Genomic DNA, 20,878 nt, shown 5'->3' with positions numbered 1-20,878 from the left:
TCCAGCCTGGGTAACAAGAGCGAAACTCCGTCCCAAAAAAAAAAAAAAAAAAAAAAAACTATTCCTCTCATGTAAGGTACACATCCCTCCCTGTTCCTGGGTCCCCAGCCCTGACATCTGACAAGAAAAAAAAAATACTTTCTATGATGAAAAGGGCTTCTTAGAAGGTACACAGTTTGCCCAGAATGTTGCCTGGCAGACCACTAAAAGCACGGGGAGTACCTTGCGAGCCAGATGTTTAAAGTCTTCAGTTGTGGTAATTCTTCCCACTTTGCAATCAGGTTTCCGGTAAGGGTTCAGGCACTGGACGATGAACTGGGACATCTGCAGGCAGAGAAAAGAGAACACATTGCTCAACAGTCCAGAGAGGGCGAGGAGTTGTACTGAGGAAATAACTAGAAAAGAGAGTGAGTAAAGCCAGCCAACTCTTCTCCTTTTCTTCCCTCAGGTTTACTGGTTTGGACAGTGGAATACTAGTTAGCCAGTAAGATCTGAGAAAAGGATACAGGCTCAGCCTGAGAGGAAAAGAGCTTCCCTGGATGGACTAAGCAAGCCTTAAAGGAGCTGGAGGAACTCAACAGCAGGACTTCAATGCTGAGTCCTTCAGCAGCCCCAAGTTTCAGCCAATGAATTTTGTGTCCTTGGCATAAAGACAGTAGCTGGGTTCTCTGAGCCCTGGAGGCAAGGCAAAGCACGGCAGGTATTCCAGAGCTACTATGAGGCTTAGCAACCCAGGAACCACAGAAGTTTTATCATTGAAGGGTACTTACATTCTTTAAGTGGTCATACCACAGCCATGTGAAGCAGATGGAAGCATGATATGACAACCAGCAAAGGAAAACCTTGGAAGGATCCTTTTCATTCCACCACTTACAATGTCCTCCCTGGGCTAAGTATGGTCTGTCCTACCCAGGTACTCCCAAACACTCTAGGAATAGGACTCTTGGAGGTATTTGTGGTGCTAAGATCACAGGGGACAAAAAGGAATAAAGAGGCCAGTCATAGCCATTTCATCAGAGAACACTTTGAACAGGGTCTATCCATCACTAAAATTCAGTAAGCCTTCAGATGTTCAAAGAACAAGGCTATATCACAAGATAGGCACTCAATAAACAGCTGCTGGCTGAATGAGCTTAAATACCAATATGTTCACAAAGGGATCATAAGAAACTAAATTTTACCCCTGGATAAGCCTTTTACTCAAGGTTCTCTGTGGTCTCCTGGCCTCCGTACTCTCTTCCTTTAATCTGTTCCCTCTAACACAGATAGGGATTTCATTACCCACTGCTTAAAATCCTGTAATAGTTCCCTATAACCCACAGACACATAGCTCCTACATGATGAAGCACAATACCATTTGGCCTCATTTTTTTTTTTTTTTTTTTTTTTGCGATGGAGTCTTCCTCTGTCACCCAGGCTGGAGTGCAGTGGCTTGATCTCGGCTCACTGCAACTTCTGCCTCCTGAGTTCAAGCAAGCAGTTCTCTGCCTCAGCCTTCCAAGTAGCTGGGATTACAGGTGGCTGCCACCACGCCTGGCTAATTTTTTGTATTTTTAATAGAGCCAGGGTTTCACCATCTTGGCCAGGCTGGTCTTGAACTCCTGACCTTGTGATTCACCCGCCTTGGCCTCCCAAAGCACTGGGATTATAGGCGTGAGCCACCACGCCCAGCTTGACCTCATTTTCAACAGCCCTCCCACACCTTGTGGTATAGCCCATTAGGCCACTTACAACTTCCTGGAAGTAAAGATGCTCTCTCTTGCCTCTGGTACATTCTATTGATATAAGTTGAGGCCCCTGCTGATCCATCTGGCCAATTCCTACTCTGGATTCAAGAGCCTTTCCTGACACCCCAGACTGTGGCTCCCAGCCCTAATGTGGCATACTGTTCACACAGCTGCCATTATTTATTTACAGGTCTGTTTCTCCCAAAACACTACAAGCCCCTTCACTGAATGAAGATTGGAGTTTAGAATCTAACATGCTATGAGGTAGACAAGTTTAGTGTCTTAATGGCTGGAAAGACAAACTTCTGGTAGCATAAAAAGGAGCTGCATTCTCCCAATCCCTGGAGAATTAGGCAGCTACCAAATGAGATATTACAGAAAGAGAAGTGGACTTTGAGCCAGAAGGCCTGAGTTCAAATCCTTTGTCTAGAACTTTACTTCTCTGAACCTTAAGAGTTCTTTCACCTGGATAAGTGGAACGGCAATCCCTGTCTTGCCCACCTCAAGGGCTGTTGTAGGGACAAAATGAGTCAATGGGTATTAAAGTGCTTAACCAGTTGAAAAAGGCCATACCTCTTTCACCAATGAGTCATTCACATAACAACTAAGTCAAATCACAGAAGCAAGATGAATATCTGAAGACAAGGCAGCCTACCACTACATACAGCTTTCTTTTGCCATAGATGCTATAGAAGGCCCACAGTCAAACAAGCAAATGTGGTCTGAGAGGGGCTCCTGTCAAGCCAAGAAAAGATGGCTGAGGAGTTCTCAGTGGGAAAAGCAGCACTTCTGCAAGACACACAAGGAACACCTTGTGTTCCTATCACAGGGCAAGGGAGATATTCTACATCCTTAGGACAAGAAAAGAAAGAGTTCAGATTTAAGCCTGAGAGCTTGGTGCTTACATCCACCAAACCTTACCTCTTTTCTGAATACTTCTTTGCTTTTCTTTGCTAGTTCGCTGGAGGTGTCTGCTTCCGCTGTCTTGGGCTTTTTCGAGGTCTAAAAATGAAAGAGAAAACACAGAGTGCTAGCATGAGAAGTCAGTTTAGTGATGCCCTACTGTCCAGAACCCTCCTTTCTGTCCCCTGATGGGGATACCTGATTCTTGGTATTAGAATCCATTTAGAGGCCCTGACTCAGATACATGGCCTTAAGTCAACTTGGCTATTATATTTCAAATCCTGTTATATGGTTTGGCTCTCCTACTCATAAGCTAAGTTCCAATTCTCTACCCTAAGTCAAAGCTACAACTTTGTCGTAGCCACATATTTCAGAGTAACTCAAGTCCCTGTTCTGGGTTCAGCTCCCTGAACTATCGAGTGAGGCCTGCATAAAACAAGTTCCAGTTCTTCTACTTCTGACATTCTAGGATTACAAGACAGAGGCAAAATGCTCTGTTCTGAAGACTTTTGAATATTCTCACCTTTCCTCCAAAGGTGGAATTGGCTAGACTGTAGAAGACAGTCTCAGCCTGCAGGAGAGGCTCCTTGGAGGTTGGTACCTTCAGTTTAGGAACAGAAAGAGTAAGGAAGCATCATGATATTAGTGGGGAGGCGATGAGGGTCATCAAACTCAGTGAACAGGTAAGTAGATGATGATACAGAAGATACTCTGTGTCCCCGGCTGGTAAGAAAATGACAAACCCAGGAACATTGCTTCTACGACTGCTAGAGGGAGGCTGTCAAGTTTCCTCTGACCAGGTACTGCACCAGGAGGTGGTGAGTTGGAAGCTCTGGCTTTTAGAGCACCTGTCATGCAGGCCATCTCCCTATAACCTTTGCCCACCACTAGCCATCAGGCCCCTTCCCAGTAAATGTGCTTTCCATGGAAAATAATAATTATGAGCATTCCCCTCCAAATATAAGTTACTTCATGATGGATCTATAAGCTGGAGTTGATATTATAGGTACTTCAAGCTTTTTTGTTAGAGGCACAGGGCAGAATAATTTTCCTACTCCCCACCCATCTCCTGGTTCTGATTCCTCCATTTCCATAAACAATATGAAGTCTCTGGTGCTAAAGCAGCTGGACTAGCTCCAGAGAAAGGTGGCACTTCCTTGGCTTTACGCTGTTACAAATCAGCTTTCTCTGCTGTGTCATAAAAGCTTTACGTACTTTCCATTTTTCCAATTTCTTCATGTAGCTGTATGGGAAGATTGGGGGTAGAGTAAAAAGAACATAAAGATCCAATTTATTTTTTAAGAAAACAGAAGTAGGCAAAAATAATACTAATAAGTTATTTTCTTTTTTTTTTTTTTTTTTTTTTTTTGAGATGGAGTCTCGCTCTGCTGCCCAGACTAGAGTGCAATGGCAGGGTCTTGGGTCACTGTAACCTCTGCATCCTGTGTTTAAAAGATTCTCCTGCCTCAGCCCAACAGGGTTTCACCGTGTTGGCCAGGCTGGTCTCAAACTCCTGACCTCATTATCTGCCCGCCTTGGCCTCCCAAAGTGTTGGGATTACAGGTGTGAGCCACCGCACCCGGCCAGTTACGTCTATTTTCAAATGTTTTGTTTTGGGGTTTTGTGATTTACTTTTTCCAGTTGCAGAGGGTGCGAGTATGCTCCACAATAAGACCTCAGGTAGCAGGGGATCAAGAATTATTTGAGTAAGTTGGCTGGGCGCGGTGGCTCAAGCCTGTAATCCCAGCACTTTGGGGGGCCGAGGCGGGTGGATCACGAGGTCAAGAGATCGAGACCATCCTGGTCAACATGGTGAAACCCCGTCTCTACTAAAAATACAAAACATTAGCTGGGCATGGTGGCGCATGCCTGTAATCCCAGCTACTCAGGAGGCTGAGGCAGGAGAATTGCCTGAACCCAGGAGGCGGAGGTTGTGGAGAGCCGAGATCGTGCCATTGCACTCCAGCCTGGGTAACAAGAGTGAAACTCCATCTCAAAAAAAAAAAAAAAGAAAAGAAAAGAATTATTCAAAGTCAAGAAAACTGCAACACATCCCCAGCTATTGTCTTGTAGCTCTCAAAAGTGAGTAACAACAGAAATTAGTACAGAAGGCCCCTTCAGGTCTGACACCTATCTCAAAGACCTGGGTCCTATGGAAGAGGCCAGGCTCTCAATTAGGGTGTATGTAAATAGAAATGTCCTGTTTCACTTGGGATGCATTCACAAAGCTAAATGAACCCAAAGCATTTTTAATAGATTTATAATTTCGGCCAAGCGCAGTGGCTCACACCTATAATCCCAGCACTTTGGGAGGCTGAGGCGGGTGGATCACCTGTCAGGAGTTCGAGACCAGCCTGGCCAACATGACAAAATATCATCTCTACTAAAAATACAAAAATTAGCCATGCATAGTGGTGCATGCCTATAGGGGGGGTATAGGGAGGCTGAGGCAGGAGGATCCCTTGAACCTGGGAGGTGGAGGTTACAGTGAGCCGAGATCGTGCTACTATACTCCAGCCTGGGCAACAGAGTGAAACTATGTCTCCAAAAAAAAAAAAAGAAAAAAAAAAAAAATTTAATCCCTGACTTGGTGAAGTTGGCAGGTGGGGGTGGGCTTTAAAAACACAGTTATAGAATACAATCCACTGAACTCAGTCTAGGAGCTCTCTTGGTCCTCCTGAGTGCTGAGCAATTGGGATCGAGAAAGGAAATGATAAAATGAGGGGTCCCCAGACTTGGATCACGGAAATCATGAACCAAAATGAGATAACACATGAGAGTACTGAAATTCATGAATCCGTTTCTTCATGGTCTGTGACTGGCAAATGGCATGGGAAATAATTTCAGAAACTGGCTAACATTCACTCAAATCCAATGCCAGGCAAAGTAACCACAGTCAGAGTTGAGGATAGCATTTGTTATTGACATGAACAATCTTAGGACCCCTTACTCCAAAAAAGTTCCTTTTAAAAATTTAGCAGGTGGGGCACAGTGACTCACGCCTGTAATCCCAGCACTTTGGGAGGCCAAGATGGGAAGATCCCTTGAACCCAGGAATTCGAGACCAGCGTGGGAGACAGAGTGAGACTCTGTCTCTATACAAAAATTTTAAAAATTAGCTGGGCATGGTAGCGCATGCCTGTGGTCCCAGTTACTTGGGAGACTGAAGTTGGAGAACTGCTTGAGCCTAGGAGGTTGAGGCTGCAGTGAGCCGTGATCATGCTACTGCACTCCAGCATGGACAACAGAGTGAAATGCTGTCTCCAAAAAGGAAAAAAGTACTTTTAAGGAAACCACCAGAGAATAGGGTGGGGGCAAAGTGCTCCCAGATCCTCATCAATAAGCAATAATCAATTTGCCTTTTCTCTACATTGGTTTACACAGAGTTATCAGTCAATTAAGATTCTGGTGGAAATCTATGTGAGGCAGTGGACACATAAGAGTACACAATGAAATGAGCAGGCAAAGAACCTGGCAGAAAGCCTGAGTTACTGTCTTTAGATGCTGACCCTGCTGTCAGCCTTCATCTGTGGCACATCTGGATTCCTAGGGAATCTGTTCTGACTATGACAAGGCAACCCTGAGTACGTTTATATTACCCAAGGCGAGGCTCGCGCCCTTCTGGATTAGTTGGCAATAACCTTAAGCTTATTAGGCAGTTTTGGTAACCATAAACAGACTGTGTAACACAACAAAGAATCATCCTTTATTATAAATATTGACATGACTATGTCATAAAGCCATATGACTCGGAACCAAGGTATGGCTTGAGTTTCAGAAATGAGTCCTGACAATGGGAGAGCAGGATATACCTAGCTAGTGCTTTTCTCTCCCTGTATTTAATTACATACTGTTTAGAACGTAAAACATAGATCATCCAGTGAGGAACATCTTTTGTGGCAGCAGGAATCCAGAAGCAGAAGAAGCTGAGCCATCAGAAATACTATACACACAATTCAACCTAAGCTCTGCAGCACATGAACCTATATATGTCAATTTTTAAAAGGTTAAGATCCTTGAAAATAATAAAAACTTAGTACAGCTGGTGTTCTGCATCCATAGGTCAACCAAAGATAGAAAATATTAAAATAATAAAAATAAAAACAAATACAAAAAAACCCCAATACAGTATAACTACTATTTACCTAGTATTTATATTGTATTAGGTATTATATACAACACAGAGATGATTTACAGCATATGGGAGAATGTACATAGATTATATACAAACACTACACCCTTTTCTATAAGGGACTTGAGCATCCTCAGACTTTGGCATCTATGGTGGGGTGTCTTAAAATCAATCCCCTATGGATACAGAGCAACAACTATAATGTGTCCCAAAGTATTCTTCTTTTGATTGATTTTACTTGGGATCCTTTAGGCTTCATGAATCTGGATGTCTATGTCCCTCTCTTAAGACAGGACATTTTCAACATTATTTATTTAAAAAATTTTACATAGGCTGGATGTGGTGACTCAGGCTTGTAATCCCAGCACTTTGGAAGGCTGAGGTGAGCAGATCACTTAAGCCCAGGAGTTTGAGACCAGCCTGGCCAAAAAAGCAAAACCCCATCTCTATTAAAAATACAAAAAATTAGCTGGGCCTGCCGGTGCACACTTGTAATCCTAGCTAATTGGGAGGCTGAGGCATGAGAATTGCTTGAACCCAGGAGGCAGACATTGCAGTGAGCCAAGACCACGCCACTGCACTCCAGGCTGGGTGACAGAGCAAGACCCTGTTTGAAAAATACATTGGCTCTTGATGCCACCTTTCTGCAACTCCCTCAATGCAACAAATACTCTAAAACTACTATTTTAACACAACATAGAGGAGATCTATTATACCTTATGACTGTTAATTAAAAGCCAGGGAGCAGCAGTAAATAAACTGCTGTCTCTCAATTGTGCAGGCAGTCAGTAATGATTCAGGTCAGAAGTGCTCAAAGGGAAGATCTGACTTTACACTTCACACCAGAGCTTTATAATTCTTGATGGATAGAGAGTACAAGACAATGAAGGGAACAACAATTGATGGAAAAGAGAAAAGGAACAGTCTCACAATGTTTAGTTTCATTATCAAAAGCTTTTACTACCAGACAACACTCTTCAAAGGATTTGCTGCCCATTATACGCCTTCCCTACCATACGGCTCTTTCTGTCTCCAACAAGCACCAATTTACTGATGAATCAAACCCAGATTTGACTGCCTAGCAGCCACTGCTATTCTGAATCCTCCAGGGAGTTCAAATTCCACAATGAACTTATCTCCACACCTCCTCTTGCTCTTTCTTTCATTCCCTAGACTGAATGATGGGATCTTATCCACCCAAGCTAAGAATGAGAGGAGCAGGCCATCCATGACTCCCTTACTCACTTGTTTGCTAAGCCCTCAATCCTGCTTCTCAGTTTTTGTAAGACTCCCCAACATCTCCAGTCTTAGTTCCCTAACTTTGCCTAAACTATTAATACTCTCCAATTTGATTTCACCATTACTGATCTCACCTTTACTTATGAGCCCATTTCACTAGAAGGACACACATTTGATTGTCTGACTCCCTTACATTAAAACCATTTATTGATTACCAAGTATCTATTATATGATATTACATTAAACACATTGGTAAGGCACTAAGACTTCAGACAATTTAAATCTAACCTAGTTTTCCACATTTTTTTCTTGTTAACTTCCCTATATGCATCCAAACTCTCACCAAACCAAATTATTTACACAGTCTCCTATATATACTGGCTTGTTCTGTCATGCCTTTGCAAAAATCGCCTTATCTACCTCCTCAGTCCTGGTTACCTATAGGTAAAACTGTGCTCCTATACATCTCAAACCATGTATCTGTGTGTTTCCAAAGCATTTCACATATAATTCTGCTACAGCAATTATCCCACTGTATTCTTGCTTTATAGATCTGGCTATTTCCTTAGACTAAAATTCTTAAAGACCAGGACTCAGTTTCATTTCTTTCTAGTCCTAATATCTCACAAAAAGTCTGTGAATTAATGAAAACTTACAATGGTATAGCCTGTACCTCCAAAAAGATTAAAATCTAAATGAAAGCCCTGAAGATGAACAAACAGGGCAGAGGGAATAAAGACTTACTCCACAGGCATTCCTTCCCAGTCTACTGAGATGAATGCAATTGTAAAAGGGTTAGGAAGGTTAGGTACAAGTAAGTCCCTAGGTCTCCAGGTCCGACTAGCTCCTGCTGATAGAGACTGTGGTCTGGAAAGGGAACCAAAAACTAATGTCTCAAAACATTTTTTTTATTTTTTTTTTGAGACAGGGCTGGGTACAATGGTGCATGCCTATAATTCCAGCACTTTGTGAGGCCGAGATGAGAGGATCATTTGAGCCCAGGAGTTGGAAACCACGCTGAGCGATATGGTGAGACTCCATCTCTACAAAAAAATACAAGAATTAGTTGGAGATGGTGGTGGGAGATCTAGGCTACCTAGGAGGCTGAGGTGGGAAATTGCCTGAGCCTGAGAGATCCAGGCTGCAGTGAGCTATGATCATGACACTGCACTTCAGCCTGGGCAACAGAGACTCTGTCTCAATAAACAAACAAACAAACAAAAACAAAACATATGCATATGAAAAAACACAAAACCAAAAAACAAGAAACAAAACCAAAAAACCTTTGACTTGTGCTTCAGGGCTAGGTATGCTGGAAGATCAAATCTTGTTTGTTTCATCTACTATACCTGAACCAAAGGGTTAATAACAGAATAGATGACTTTGGTTTGGATTTTCTTAGAAATATAAGAAGAAAATGACACCTTTTTCCTTAGGTACCTGTCTCTATAAAAAATCTCCCACAGAACCCTCCTTCATACACTGCTCATAGAAACGTCAAATGGTGCAGCTACTTTGGAAACACTTTGACAGTTTCTTAAAAAGTTAAACATAAATTTATCTGAGGACCCAATAATTCCACTCCTAGGTATTTACCCAAGAGAAATGAAAACATATGTACAAAGACTTGCACAAAAATGTTCATGTAGCATTATTCGTAACAGTTAAAGAATGAAAACAACCCAAATGTCCATCAACTGGTGAATGGATTAACAAAATGTAATATATCTATACAACAGAATATTATTCAGTCATAAAAGGAATGAAATCCTGGTACATACTGTAACAAGGACGAGCCTTGAACACATTACTCAATAAAGGAAGCCCATCACAAAAGGTCATATATTGTATTATTTCATTTATATAAAATGCCCACAAGAGGCAAATCTATCAAGAAAGAAAACGAATTAGTGGCTGGGCTGGGGAGTAACTGGAAATGGGTATGAGAGGTTTTATTGGGAGGATGAAAACGTTCTAAAACCAGATAATGGTAATGGCTTCATAATTTGGTAAATTTACTAAAAGCTATTAAATTGTAAATCTAAAGTAACTACATTTTATGCTAGGTATACCTTAATAAAATTGCTGCTGCTGTTGTTTTTTTAAAGTTTGCCCAAACTTGTGCTTCTGGTCATGTCAGATTAACTGATTAAATGAATTAGCCCTCTCAAGTGTTAAAAACTGGAAAACTGGACAAAACACATGAAAAAGCCAGTTTTCACACACTGGACATTAAGCAGCACTAAACTATGATCCTGAGAAAAGAGACAAAATGAGGTAAGCCCTATGATTACCTTGGCTTTTCTGCCTGGAGAAATTTACCAGACTCTGGGGCAGAGAGGAAACCCCAAGCACAGCATGGAGTTCTCAGTAAGCTAAGGAGACAGGGACTGGAATTTAGAGTATCTGAGATAAACTAAAAGCTAACAACTCCCAGAGCTCACAGAAGGCTGGGAGACATGTGAGCTTCCACCAGCTGAAGTGAAAAGATCTCCAAGATAACCTGTGGCAATCAGTGGAGACCCCAGACAGGCGATGCCTTAGGAGTTACCCTAGAGAAAAAAATCACTCTGGACTTAACACAAAAAAGATTAAGAACAGTCTCTAAACAATCAAGGTGATCCACAAGTAACTTGACTGGCTATCAGAACAAGGCTCAACTTTTTTTTGAGACGGAGTTTCGCTCTTATTGCCTAGGCTGGAGAGCAATGGTGCAAACTCAGCTCACTGCAACCTCCACATCCTGGTTCAAGTGATTCTCCTGCCTTAGCTTCTCGAGTAGCTGGGATTACAGACATGCGTTGCCACAACTGGCTAATTTTGTAATTTTAGTAGAGACAGGGTTTCTCCATGTTGGTCAGGCTGGTCTCTTGAACTCCCGAACTCAGCTGATCTGCCTGCCTTGGCCTCCCAAAGTGCTGAGATTACAGACGTAAGCCACTGCGCCCGGCCAGCTCAACATTCTTTAATAGAAAGTAACAAAATTCTGAAACTTAACAATGTTAACAGTCACAATGTCCAGTATTCAACTGAAAATGGCAGGCAACTATTAAAAAGCAATTATAAATGTTCTAGTTTATGAAAGAAAACATGAACACAGTGAAGGAATTAAAACTATTAGGCCAAAGGGACAGACTCTTGAGAAGCACATGTGGCATCATGCTCCTGACTGCCCTCCCCAACCACAGTAGCATTCCTGGTGGCAGTGGATTAGGACCATGGATCATCTGGAGAACCACTACTAGCTGAGCATGCCCTACCTGACCACAAGGCAAGAGTATGTCCACACTATAGTGCACAGGCCTTTGAGGCCATGATGATGGTCAACACTTCCAAGTTGCCCTCACATAGATTTGTTGTAGACCAGCTCAACCATCTCAGTGCCACCAAGAAATGGTCCTAACCACGAGCTATTGCCCCCCTGCAACCTTTTATTTATTTATTTTTGGAGACAGGGTCTCACTCTTGTCACCCAGGATGGAGTGCAATGGCATGATCTTGGCTCGCTGCAGCCTTGACCTCTGGGGCTTAGGTGATCCTCCCACCTCAGCCCCCCAAGTAGCTGGGACTATACATGTGCACCACCATGCCTGGCTAACTTTTTTGCATTTTTTTTGGTAGAAACAGGGTTTGCCATGTTTCCCAGTCTAGTCTCAAACTCCTGGGCTTGAGGGATCCACCTGCTGAGGCATCCCAAAGTGCTGGGACTACAGGCATCAGCCACTGCATCTGGCCACCCTTCAATCTTGCCCTGTCTTTATCTGGTCATGGAACTAAAACTGTAGCTTCTTTTTTTTTTTTGAGACGGAGTTTTGCTCTTGTTACCCAGGCTGGAGTGCAATGGCGCGATCTCGGCTCACCGCAACCTCCGCCTCCTGGGTTGAGGCAATTCTCCTGCCTCAGCCTCCTGAGTAGCTGGGATTACAGGCACGCGCCACCATGCGCAGCTAATTTTTTGTATTTTTAGTAGAGGCGGGGTTTCACCGTGTTGACCAGGATGGTCTCGATCTCTTGACCTCGTGATCCACCCGCCTCGGCCTCCCAAAGTGCTGGGATTACAGGCGTGAGCCACTGTGCCCGGCCTAAAACTGTAGCTTCTATAAAAATGTAGGCTTTGGACCAGAAACTTATTAAAACACACAAATATAAAACAAAAAACAAACAAAAATAAAAAATAAAACACACGAATATGAACATAGTGGTCAGCATATGGAACACCTGGGACTCTAACCCCCCTAATACTTAAAACTATATATAATCACTGTCCTGTTGTGTTTTTAACCTGACAGAAAGATTATCAAAGATTTCTTGGGTAACACAGGATATAAAATCTATTTTGAGAAAAGCTACAATAAAGCTACAAACTATAATTTGGGGGTATTTGCTTAAGTATGAGATACGTGATAGGGGCTTTACCATGCAACCTTAGTTTGCTTACCTTCTGTCAAGAATAACTACCTAAACTTAAATGTAGTTTTTCAGTTAAACATATTCCTATGGGCTGGGCGCGGTGGCTCACGCCTGTAATCCTAGCACTTTAGGAGGCTGAGGCAGGCGAATCACGAGGTCAAGAGATCGAGACCAACCTGGCCAACACGGTGAAACCCTGTCTCTACTAAAAGTACAAAAATTAGCTGGGTGTGGTGGTGGGCACCTGTAGTCCCAGCTACTCAGGAGGCTGAGGCAGGAGAATCACCTGAACCCAGGAGGCAGAGGTTGCAGTGAGCCAAGATCTTGCTACTGCACTCCAGCCTGGCGACAGAGTGAAACTCCATCTCAAAAGAAAACAAAAAAAGGAAAATATATATATACATATTCCTAAAAATAGCATTTTATTCTGGGACTTGACTACTAAAAGCAGACATTTAAATCAACTAAAAATGGCAGGGTATGGTGGCTCACACCTGTAATCCCAGCACTTTGGGAGGCCCAGATAGTCAAGCTTGAGGTCAAGAGTTTAAGACTAGCCTGGCCAACATGGCAAAACCTGTAAAAATACAAAAATTAGCTGGGTATGGTGGCAGGCACCTGTAATCCCAGCTACTCAGGAGGCTGAGGCAGTAGAATCGCCTAATCCTGGGAAGCGGAGGTTGCAGTGAGCTAGGATCACATCACCAAACTCCAGTCTGGGTAACAGAGTGAGATCCTGTCTCAAAAAAAATAAAAATAAAAAATAAAATGAAGTGAAAGGTATTTATCAGAAGTGTTAAAAACAAAAAAGAAATTAGCTTTGCAGACGCCATCACCCTGGGAGCCTTGTACTACGAGCCATGGTCAACCCCACCGTGTTCTTTAACATCGCCATTGACGGCGAGCTCTTGGGTTGTGTCTCCTTCAAGCTGTTTGCACACTTGTTTCCAAAGACAGCAGAAAACTTTCGTGCTCTGAGCACTGGAGAGAAAGGATTTGGTTATAAGTGTTCCTGCTTTCACAGAATTATTTCAGGGTTTGTATGTCAGGGTGATGATTTCACATGCCATAATGGCACTGGTGGCAAGTCCATCTATGGGAAGAAATTTGATGATGAATTTCATCCTAAAGCATACAGGTTCTGGCATCTTATCCATGGCTGGATCCAACACAAACGGATCCCAGAAAAACTGCATTGCCAAGATTGTGTGGTTGGATGGCAAGCATGTGGTCTTTGGCTAGGTGAAAGAAGGCATGAATATTGTAGAGGCCATGCAGCGCTTTGGGTCCAGGAATGGCAAGACCAGCAAGAAGATCATCATTCCCGACTGTGGACAACTCTAATACGTTTGACTTGTGTTAATCTTAACCACCAGACTATTCCTTCTGTAGCTCAGGAGACCACCCCTCCACCTCATTTGCTCACAGCATCCTAGAATCTTTGTGCTCTCACTACAGTTCCCTTTGGGTTCCATGTTTTCCTTGTTCCCTTCCATGCCTAGCTGGACTGCAGAGTTAAGTTTATGATTATAAAAACAAAATAACGAAATAAAAACAAAAACAAAATAAAAAAGAAATTAAAACTATTAAAAAATAAGCAAGTTAAAATTTGACAGCAGAAAAATACAACAGAAATTAAAAATGAACCAATGGATGAACATGAACACAGTGAAGAAATTAAAACTATTAGGCCAAAGGGACAGATTCCTGAGAAGCACAGGTGGCATCATGGATGAGCTTAGCTTATTTGGTACAGCAGAAGGTAAGATCAGTGAACTTTAAAAAGAGAGTAACAGAAACCATGCAAACTGAAGCACAGGGAGAAAAGTGCTGGGAAAAAGTCTGACAAAGATGTGGGGGTCTGTGAGACAATATTAAGTGGTTTAATAATATATATATAATTGGAGTCCCAGGAAAAGGGACAATGGTATAAAAAATATATATTTGAAAAAATTCCCAGAGTGGATGAAAACTACCAATCATGGATCTAAAATGTACAAGAATCACAAGCATATTAAACACAAAGAAAACAAAACCAAGATATATCATAATCAAACTGCTAAAAACTGTTTATAAAAGACAAAATCAGGCCAGGCACAGTGACTCACGCCTGTAATCCCAGCACTTTGGGAGCCTGAGGCTGGTGGATCACCTGAGGTTGGGAGTTCAAGACCAGCCTGATGAACATGGAGAAACCCCGTCTCTACTGAAAATACAAAAAATTAGCCAGGCATGGTGGCGCATGCCTGTAATCCCAGCTACTTGGGAGGCTGAGGCAGAGGATCACCTGAACCCAGAAGGCAGAGGTTATGGCGAGCTGAGATTGTGCCAATGCACTCCAGCCTAGGCAACAAAAACAAAACTCCATCTCAAAAAAAAAAAAAAAAAAAAAAAAAAAGACAAAAATCACGATACATGGATAATTACATTTTTATTAGAAACTATTATAAAAAAATCGATACCAAATAAAATAAGTGGAAGTGTTACAAAATAAATAAATAATTGAAACATCTTTTAAGTGTTGAAAGGAAGAAAATATAAAATTAGAATTCTATATCCAGTGAAAATATCCGTCATATCTTGAATTAATTGCTTTAAAAAAAAAGAAAGAAAGAAAGAAAATATCCGTCCTAATAAACCTGCACATGGATGTTTTTAGTAGTTTTATTTGTAATTACCAAAAGTTGGAAGCAACCAAGATGTCCTTCAGTAAGTGAATGGATAAATATAAACAGCGGTACATTCCGACATTTAGTGCTAAAACAAAATGAGCTATCAGGCCATGAAAAGATGTGGTGAAAGCCTCAATGCATATGGCTAAGTGAATGAAGCCCATCTAAAAAGGCTACCTACTGCAGTCAACTATATGACATTCTGGAAAAAGCAAAACTATGAAGATCATAAAAAGATCAGTAGTTGCCAGGAACTGAGGAAGAGGGATGAGGAAAGAAGGCAGGATGAATAAGAGGAGGCTGAAAAAAAAATTTTTTTTTTTTTTTGAGACGAAGTTTTGCTCTTGTTGCCCAGGCTGGAGTGCAATGGCACGATCTTGGCTCATGATAACCTCCGCTTCCCAGGTTCAAGCAATTCTCCTGCCTCAGCCTCCTGAGTAGCTGGGATTACAGGTATGTGCCACCATGCCTGGCTAATTTTGTATGTTTAGTAGAGATGGAGTTTCTCCATGTTGGTCAGGCTGGTCTCCAACTCCCGATCTCAGGTGATCCACCCACCTCAGCCTCCCAAAGTACTGGGATTACAAGCATGAGTCACCACACCCAGCCCAGCTCAAAAGATTTTTAGGGCAGTGAAACTATTCTGTATGATACTATGATGCTGTACACATGTCATGATGCCTTTATTAAAACCCACAAATGTACAACACCAAGAATTACTCCTAATGTAAATTATGGACTTTGGTTGGTAATAATGTGTCATAGTAGATTCACCAATTGTAACAAATGTCCCACTCTGGTACTTTGATGATGATAGAAAGGGAAGCTTGTGTGTGTGCAATGGCAGTAGGTATATGGAAACTTTCTGTACTTCTTGTTCAATTTTGCTATGCCAAAATAGAACTAAAATTGCTTAAAAATTTTTTTAAAGTGGTAAGATAAATACCTTTCTTCAGACAAACAAAAGCTGACAAAATATATCATCAGCAGATCTGAAATACCAGAAATGTTGAAGGAAAAAAAAATTTTTTTTTACGACAGTTTTGCTCTTGTTGCCCAGGCTGGAGTGCAATGGCACGATCTCGGCTCACTGCAATCTCTGCCTCCCAGGTCCTGCCTCAGCCTCCCAAGTAGCTGGGATTACAGGCATGCACCATCATTCCCGGCTAATTTTTTGTATTTTCAGTAGAGACGGAGTTTCTCCATGTTGTTCAGGCTGGTCTCAAACTCCCAACCTCAGGTGATCTGCCCGCCTCAGCCTCCCAAAGTGCTGGGATTACAGTTGTGAGCCACCCCACCCAGCCTTTTAAAGGAAATTCTATTTTTTTCTCTTTGTCTTTTTTTTGTTGTTGTTAAAAGAAATTCTTTAGGCTAAAGGAAAATGATCCCAGATGGAAATTCAAATCTACACAAGAGAATGAAGAGTGCTGGAAATGGTAAATATCTGGGTAAATATAAGGCAATGGTAGATTGTGATAATATGCATACTGTAAACCTTTCAACAGTGTTTTTCAAATAAGTAGGTCTCAAGATCCCTTTATTCTTAAAACAATGAGGATCACATAAAGCTTTTATTCATATGGGTTACATCTATCAAAATTTTTCATATTAGAAATTAAATTCAAACAGAAAAAATTAAGTATTTTAAAAAATAACAGCAAATCTATTATATAATAATACATATAACAGTAATATAATTTTTTGTGAAAAATAGCTGTCTTCCAAAACTAAAGCAATTCAGTTACGAGTGGCACAGTTTTACATTTTGGAAATCTCTTTTAACGTCTCACTTAGAATACAGCTAAGTCTCATTGGCTTCTGCATTCAAATACGTCATGTGCCCTCTGGAAAATTCCATGGTATATTTGTGAATGTACCAAATATGACAGAGGCACATCATGTTTTCTTATTATTAAAACAGTTTTGACCTTGTGGCTCCTTTGAAAGGGTCTTAGGACCCCTAGAGGTCCCCACACCAAACTTTGAGAACCACTGTGTTAAAACAACCACTAAGAAGTAAAGCAGGCCAGGTGTGTGGCTTATACCTATAATCCCAGCACTTTGGGAGGCCACAATAGAAAGACTGCTTGAGGCCGGAAGTTTGAGACCAGCCTGGTCACCAACACCGTGAGACCCTGTCTCTACAAAGAATACAAAAATTAGCTACTTGGGTGGCTGAGGCAGGAGGATCATCTGAGCCTGGGAGGGGGGCACTACAGTGAACCCTGATGGTGCCACTGCACTCCAGCCTGGGCAACAGAGTGACAGCATGGCTCAAAAATAAATAAATAAATAAATAAAAATAAAGAGGTATGGCTAAGCCAACAGGGGAAAAAAACAGAATACTTGAAAAATATTCTAAATCAATTCAAAGGAAAGCAAAGACAAATTAAAAACAAATAATAAGGCCGGGCATGGTGGCTCACGCCAATAACCCCAGCACTTTGGGAGGCCAAGGTGGGTAGATCACCTCAGGTCAGGGTTGAGACCAGCCTGGCCAACATGGTGAAACCCTATCTCTACTAAAAATACAAAAATCAGGTCGGGTGCAGTGGCTCATGCCTGTAATCCTAGCACTTTGGGAGGCTGAAGCAGGTGGATCACCTGAGGTCGGGAGTTCAAGACCAGCCTGACTAACATGGAGAAACCCCATCTCTACACACACACACACACACACACACACACACACACACACTCTCTCTCTCTCTCTCTCTCTCTCTCTCACTCTCTCTCTCTCTCTCTCTCAGCCAGGTGTGGTGGCAGGTGCCTGTAATCCCGGCTACTCAGGAGGCTGAGGCAGGAAAATTGCTTGAGCCGAAAAGGCAGAGGTTGCAGTAAGCCAAGATTGCACCACTGCACTCCAGCCTAGGCTACAGAGCAAGGGAGACCCTACCTCTAAAAATAAAATAAAGCAAACCAAACAACAAAATAAATAAATCCTTCAGTTTACCACTTAAACACATAATACTGTACATTTTCAAACCTTACCTTCCTATGACCCCTGAGAGCAACAACCTTGCCTTATACTGCTTTTGCATTACCACTTAAACACATAATACTGTACATTTTCAAACCTTACCTTCCTGTGACCCCTGAGAGCAACAACCTTGCCTTATACTGCTTTTGCATCCCCAGGTCTGGGCACAGCACTTGTGCCAAATAGGAACTCAAATGTCTGATAAATAACCAAAATGTAAAACGGTGAGATTAAGTTCAGATCTATGTGACTTAAAATTTATATTTAGAGATCTAAGGTTCCAAGCTAGTAGATTATAATTCAGGCATTGCCTTTTGGGTATAATATTTCCAATAGCCTACTCCCCAGACACACATGCACCTATGGTAATAGAGAAGTAAAGATCAACATAACCTGACAAGTACACTCAGGTTGGATATAGTAAGGTTTTATAATCATACTTCTCTTACAGTTGATCACAAATAGTAGTGCCAATTATTTAGAGTTGAATGTGTATAATAATTACCTTGGGACCTTGTATCACTTCAGATTCTGATCTAGCAGGTCTGGGACAGGAAGTGAGATTCTACATTTTTAACAGGTGGTATCTGGTGCTGTTGGATGCTGAGTAGACCTAACTATTACAAAAAGCTCACTGCGAAGGCCCCAACTGCATGGTCAACCCCTCCAGTCCATCTCCAGCAGAGAGCCTTGTAAAAGGCAAATGTCACTGCTCAAATCACTTTAAAGGTTTCCCTTTCTCACCAGCTAGACAGAGAACGAAGGTCTACAATTGTATAGCATGGCACATAAACTGCCCTTTTACTTGCCCCCTACTTCTCAGCTCCTACTTTGTGCTTGGCTAGTTTGATGACCTGGATTTCCTAACACAGGTCTTAATATAAGAAAGGGCAATTCCTTGAGCATTAAATAAGCAACAGTGAACTTCATGTCCATTCCTCATTTGCTTTGAAAGGCCTAATTTAATATGCATATACTAGACCAAAAGACTGAATCAAGATTAATAGGGTGCCCATGCACTTGGGCTTATAAGAAGGGTAAGGCCTCCAACATGCTTTATGAACTTCAGATCTTTTCTTAATCCCTTTATTTTTCAAAAGACATAAGTGACATAATACAGAAGTCTCGAAATGGGAGTTGTGATTTTTGTTTGTATTTAAGCTTACAAATAATTTAAATGGCAAGTGCCTAGCAGTCTTGGGCATATTCCTAAATGATTCAGGAAAACAAGACAGCACAACAGCTGGAGTGATGTGGCTAAGTGATTTATGTGATTCATTTAAAATTTAACAAACTCCACATGGATTGAACTCAAGTATGTATCTTCTTGGCAAATGCCAAACACATGTAAAGAGAAAACCATTTCTTCCAAAAGTGAATAAAATATAAAAGAAAGAATGATTTCCACTTTAGTCCCTTCTCACTCCAGGTCCTTCTTTTCTTCCCTCCTCCTTCTTCCACCAATTCCCAATAATTTAACCAAAGTACTTATAACTCTCGAAATTAAAAAAAATATATTATTCAGGTTTTAGAAGGTAAAAATATGGTATCTGATTTCATTCAAGATGCTTCATATGGTCAGCCATGGTGGCTCACGCCTCTAATTCCAACATTTTGGGAGGCTAAGGCAGCCAGATTACTTGAGGTCAGGAGTTCAAGACCAGCCTAGTCAACATGGCGAAACCTCATCTCTACTAAAAATACAAAAATTGGCCAGGCATGGTAGTACAGCACACACCTATAAAATCCCAGCTACTTGGGTGGCTGAGGCATGATAATTTAATCCCAGCTACTTGGGTGACTGAGGCATGATAACTGCATGAGTCCAGGAGGCAAAGGTTGCAGTGAGCCAAGAACACATTAAAACAAAACAAAACAAAACAAAACAAAAACCCCAAAACCCACCCCTCACACTGGTTTGGAACAGATGAATCATAAAAGCATATGTTATGGGGCACTAATAACAAAAGGCAAGGAAAGGCCAGTCATGGTGGCTCACATCTGTACTCCCAGCACTTCCGGAGGCCGAGGCAGATGGATCTTCCGAGGTCAGGAGTTCGAAACCAGCCTGGCCAACATGGTGAAACCCTGTCTCTACTAAAAATACAAAAACTAGCCAGGTGCGGTGGTGCATGCCTGTAGTCCCAGCTACTCAGGAGGTTGAGGCAGGAAAATTGCTTGAGCCTGGGAGGCCAAGGTTGCAGTGAGCCAAGACTGTGCCACTGCACTCCAGCCTGGGTGACAGAGTGAGACTCTGTCTCATTTAAAACAAAAAGGGCAAAGAGAGAGAACAAGAGAGGCTCTGAAGCAATCATAGTAAGGGGTTTTTTGAACACCCCTTGCAATTCTTAGCCATATATCTCCCTCAAATAAGTAAGTAGGTAGTATGCATCTGAGTCCCTGAATGTCTAAAAGAGGCCATTCTTTCTCCCTGACTTCATCTCTACACCTTGATACATGCATGATCATTCACTCATTTTTCAGAATAAGGAAAAAATCCCAAGACCATGTGACTATTGGCCTTATAGAATGACAGAAGAAAGACTCACAAATGATCAGGAAATACACATGTAAGCCACACTCACCTTCATGGGGTTTTCATCATATGTTGGAGTTCCAAGGTCCATCTCAGCTTCATGCTCAAGGCTGGCATCATCTCCTGGGCTTTCCCAAGTAGGAGGATCCCACTGAGTCTGCCTAGAAAGAGGTAAAAACACCCATGCTATCAAGGCTAGGAAACAGAATCCTGACATAAACATCTCTGCTCTTACATACAGAAAATATAACAGAATAATACACAGAATAAGTCGGCTACATG

The 20,878-nt window shown here is 41.9% G+C and overlaps 1 protein-coding gene across 4 annotated transcripts in view; it reads right to left on the bottom strand.

Moving 5' to 3' along the window:
• Nucleotides 1-20,878, bottom strand: part of SETD2 (SET domain containing 2, histone lysine methyltransferase) — a 151,530-nt gene that overhangs the window by 1,191 nt on the left and 129,461 nt on the right. For all 4 annotated transcript variants that reach the window (XR_004275052.1, XR_004275051.1, XM_032297964.1 and 1 more), the window contains 3 exons: nt 20,646-20,757; nt 2,649-2,729; nt 223-324 (listed from right to left, as the gene is read on the bottom strand). Coding sequence is in view for 2 of the 4 variants with exons in the window: in XM_032297964.1 (XP_032153855.1) it covers nt 223-324; nt 2,649-2,729; nt 20,646-20,757 (295 nt within the window). In the remaining 2 variants the exon portion in view is untranslated. The remainder of the gene's footprint in view (nt 1-222; nt 325-2,648; nt 2,730-20,645; nt 20,758-20,878) is intronic.

The sequence above is a fragment of the Sapajus apella genome, unplaced genomic scaffold, assembly GCF_009761245.1.
Source record: "Sapajus apella isolate SASKATOON/1434 unplaced genomic scaffold, GSC_monkey_1.0 scaffold38, whole genome shotgun sequence".
Lineage (NCBI taxonomy): Eukaryota > Metazoa > Chordata > Mammalia > Primates > Cebidae > Sapajus > Sapajus apella.
This window is presented reverse-complemented; position numbering and strand designations above follow the sequence as displayed.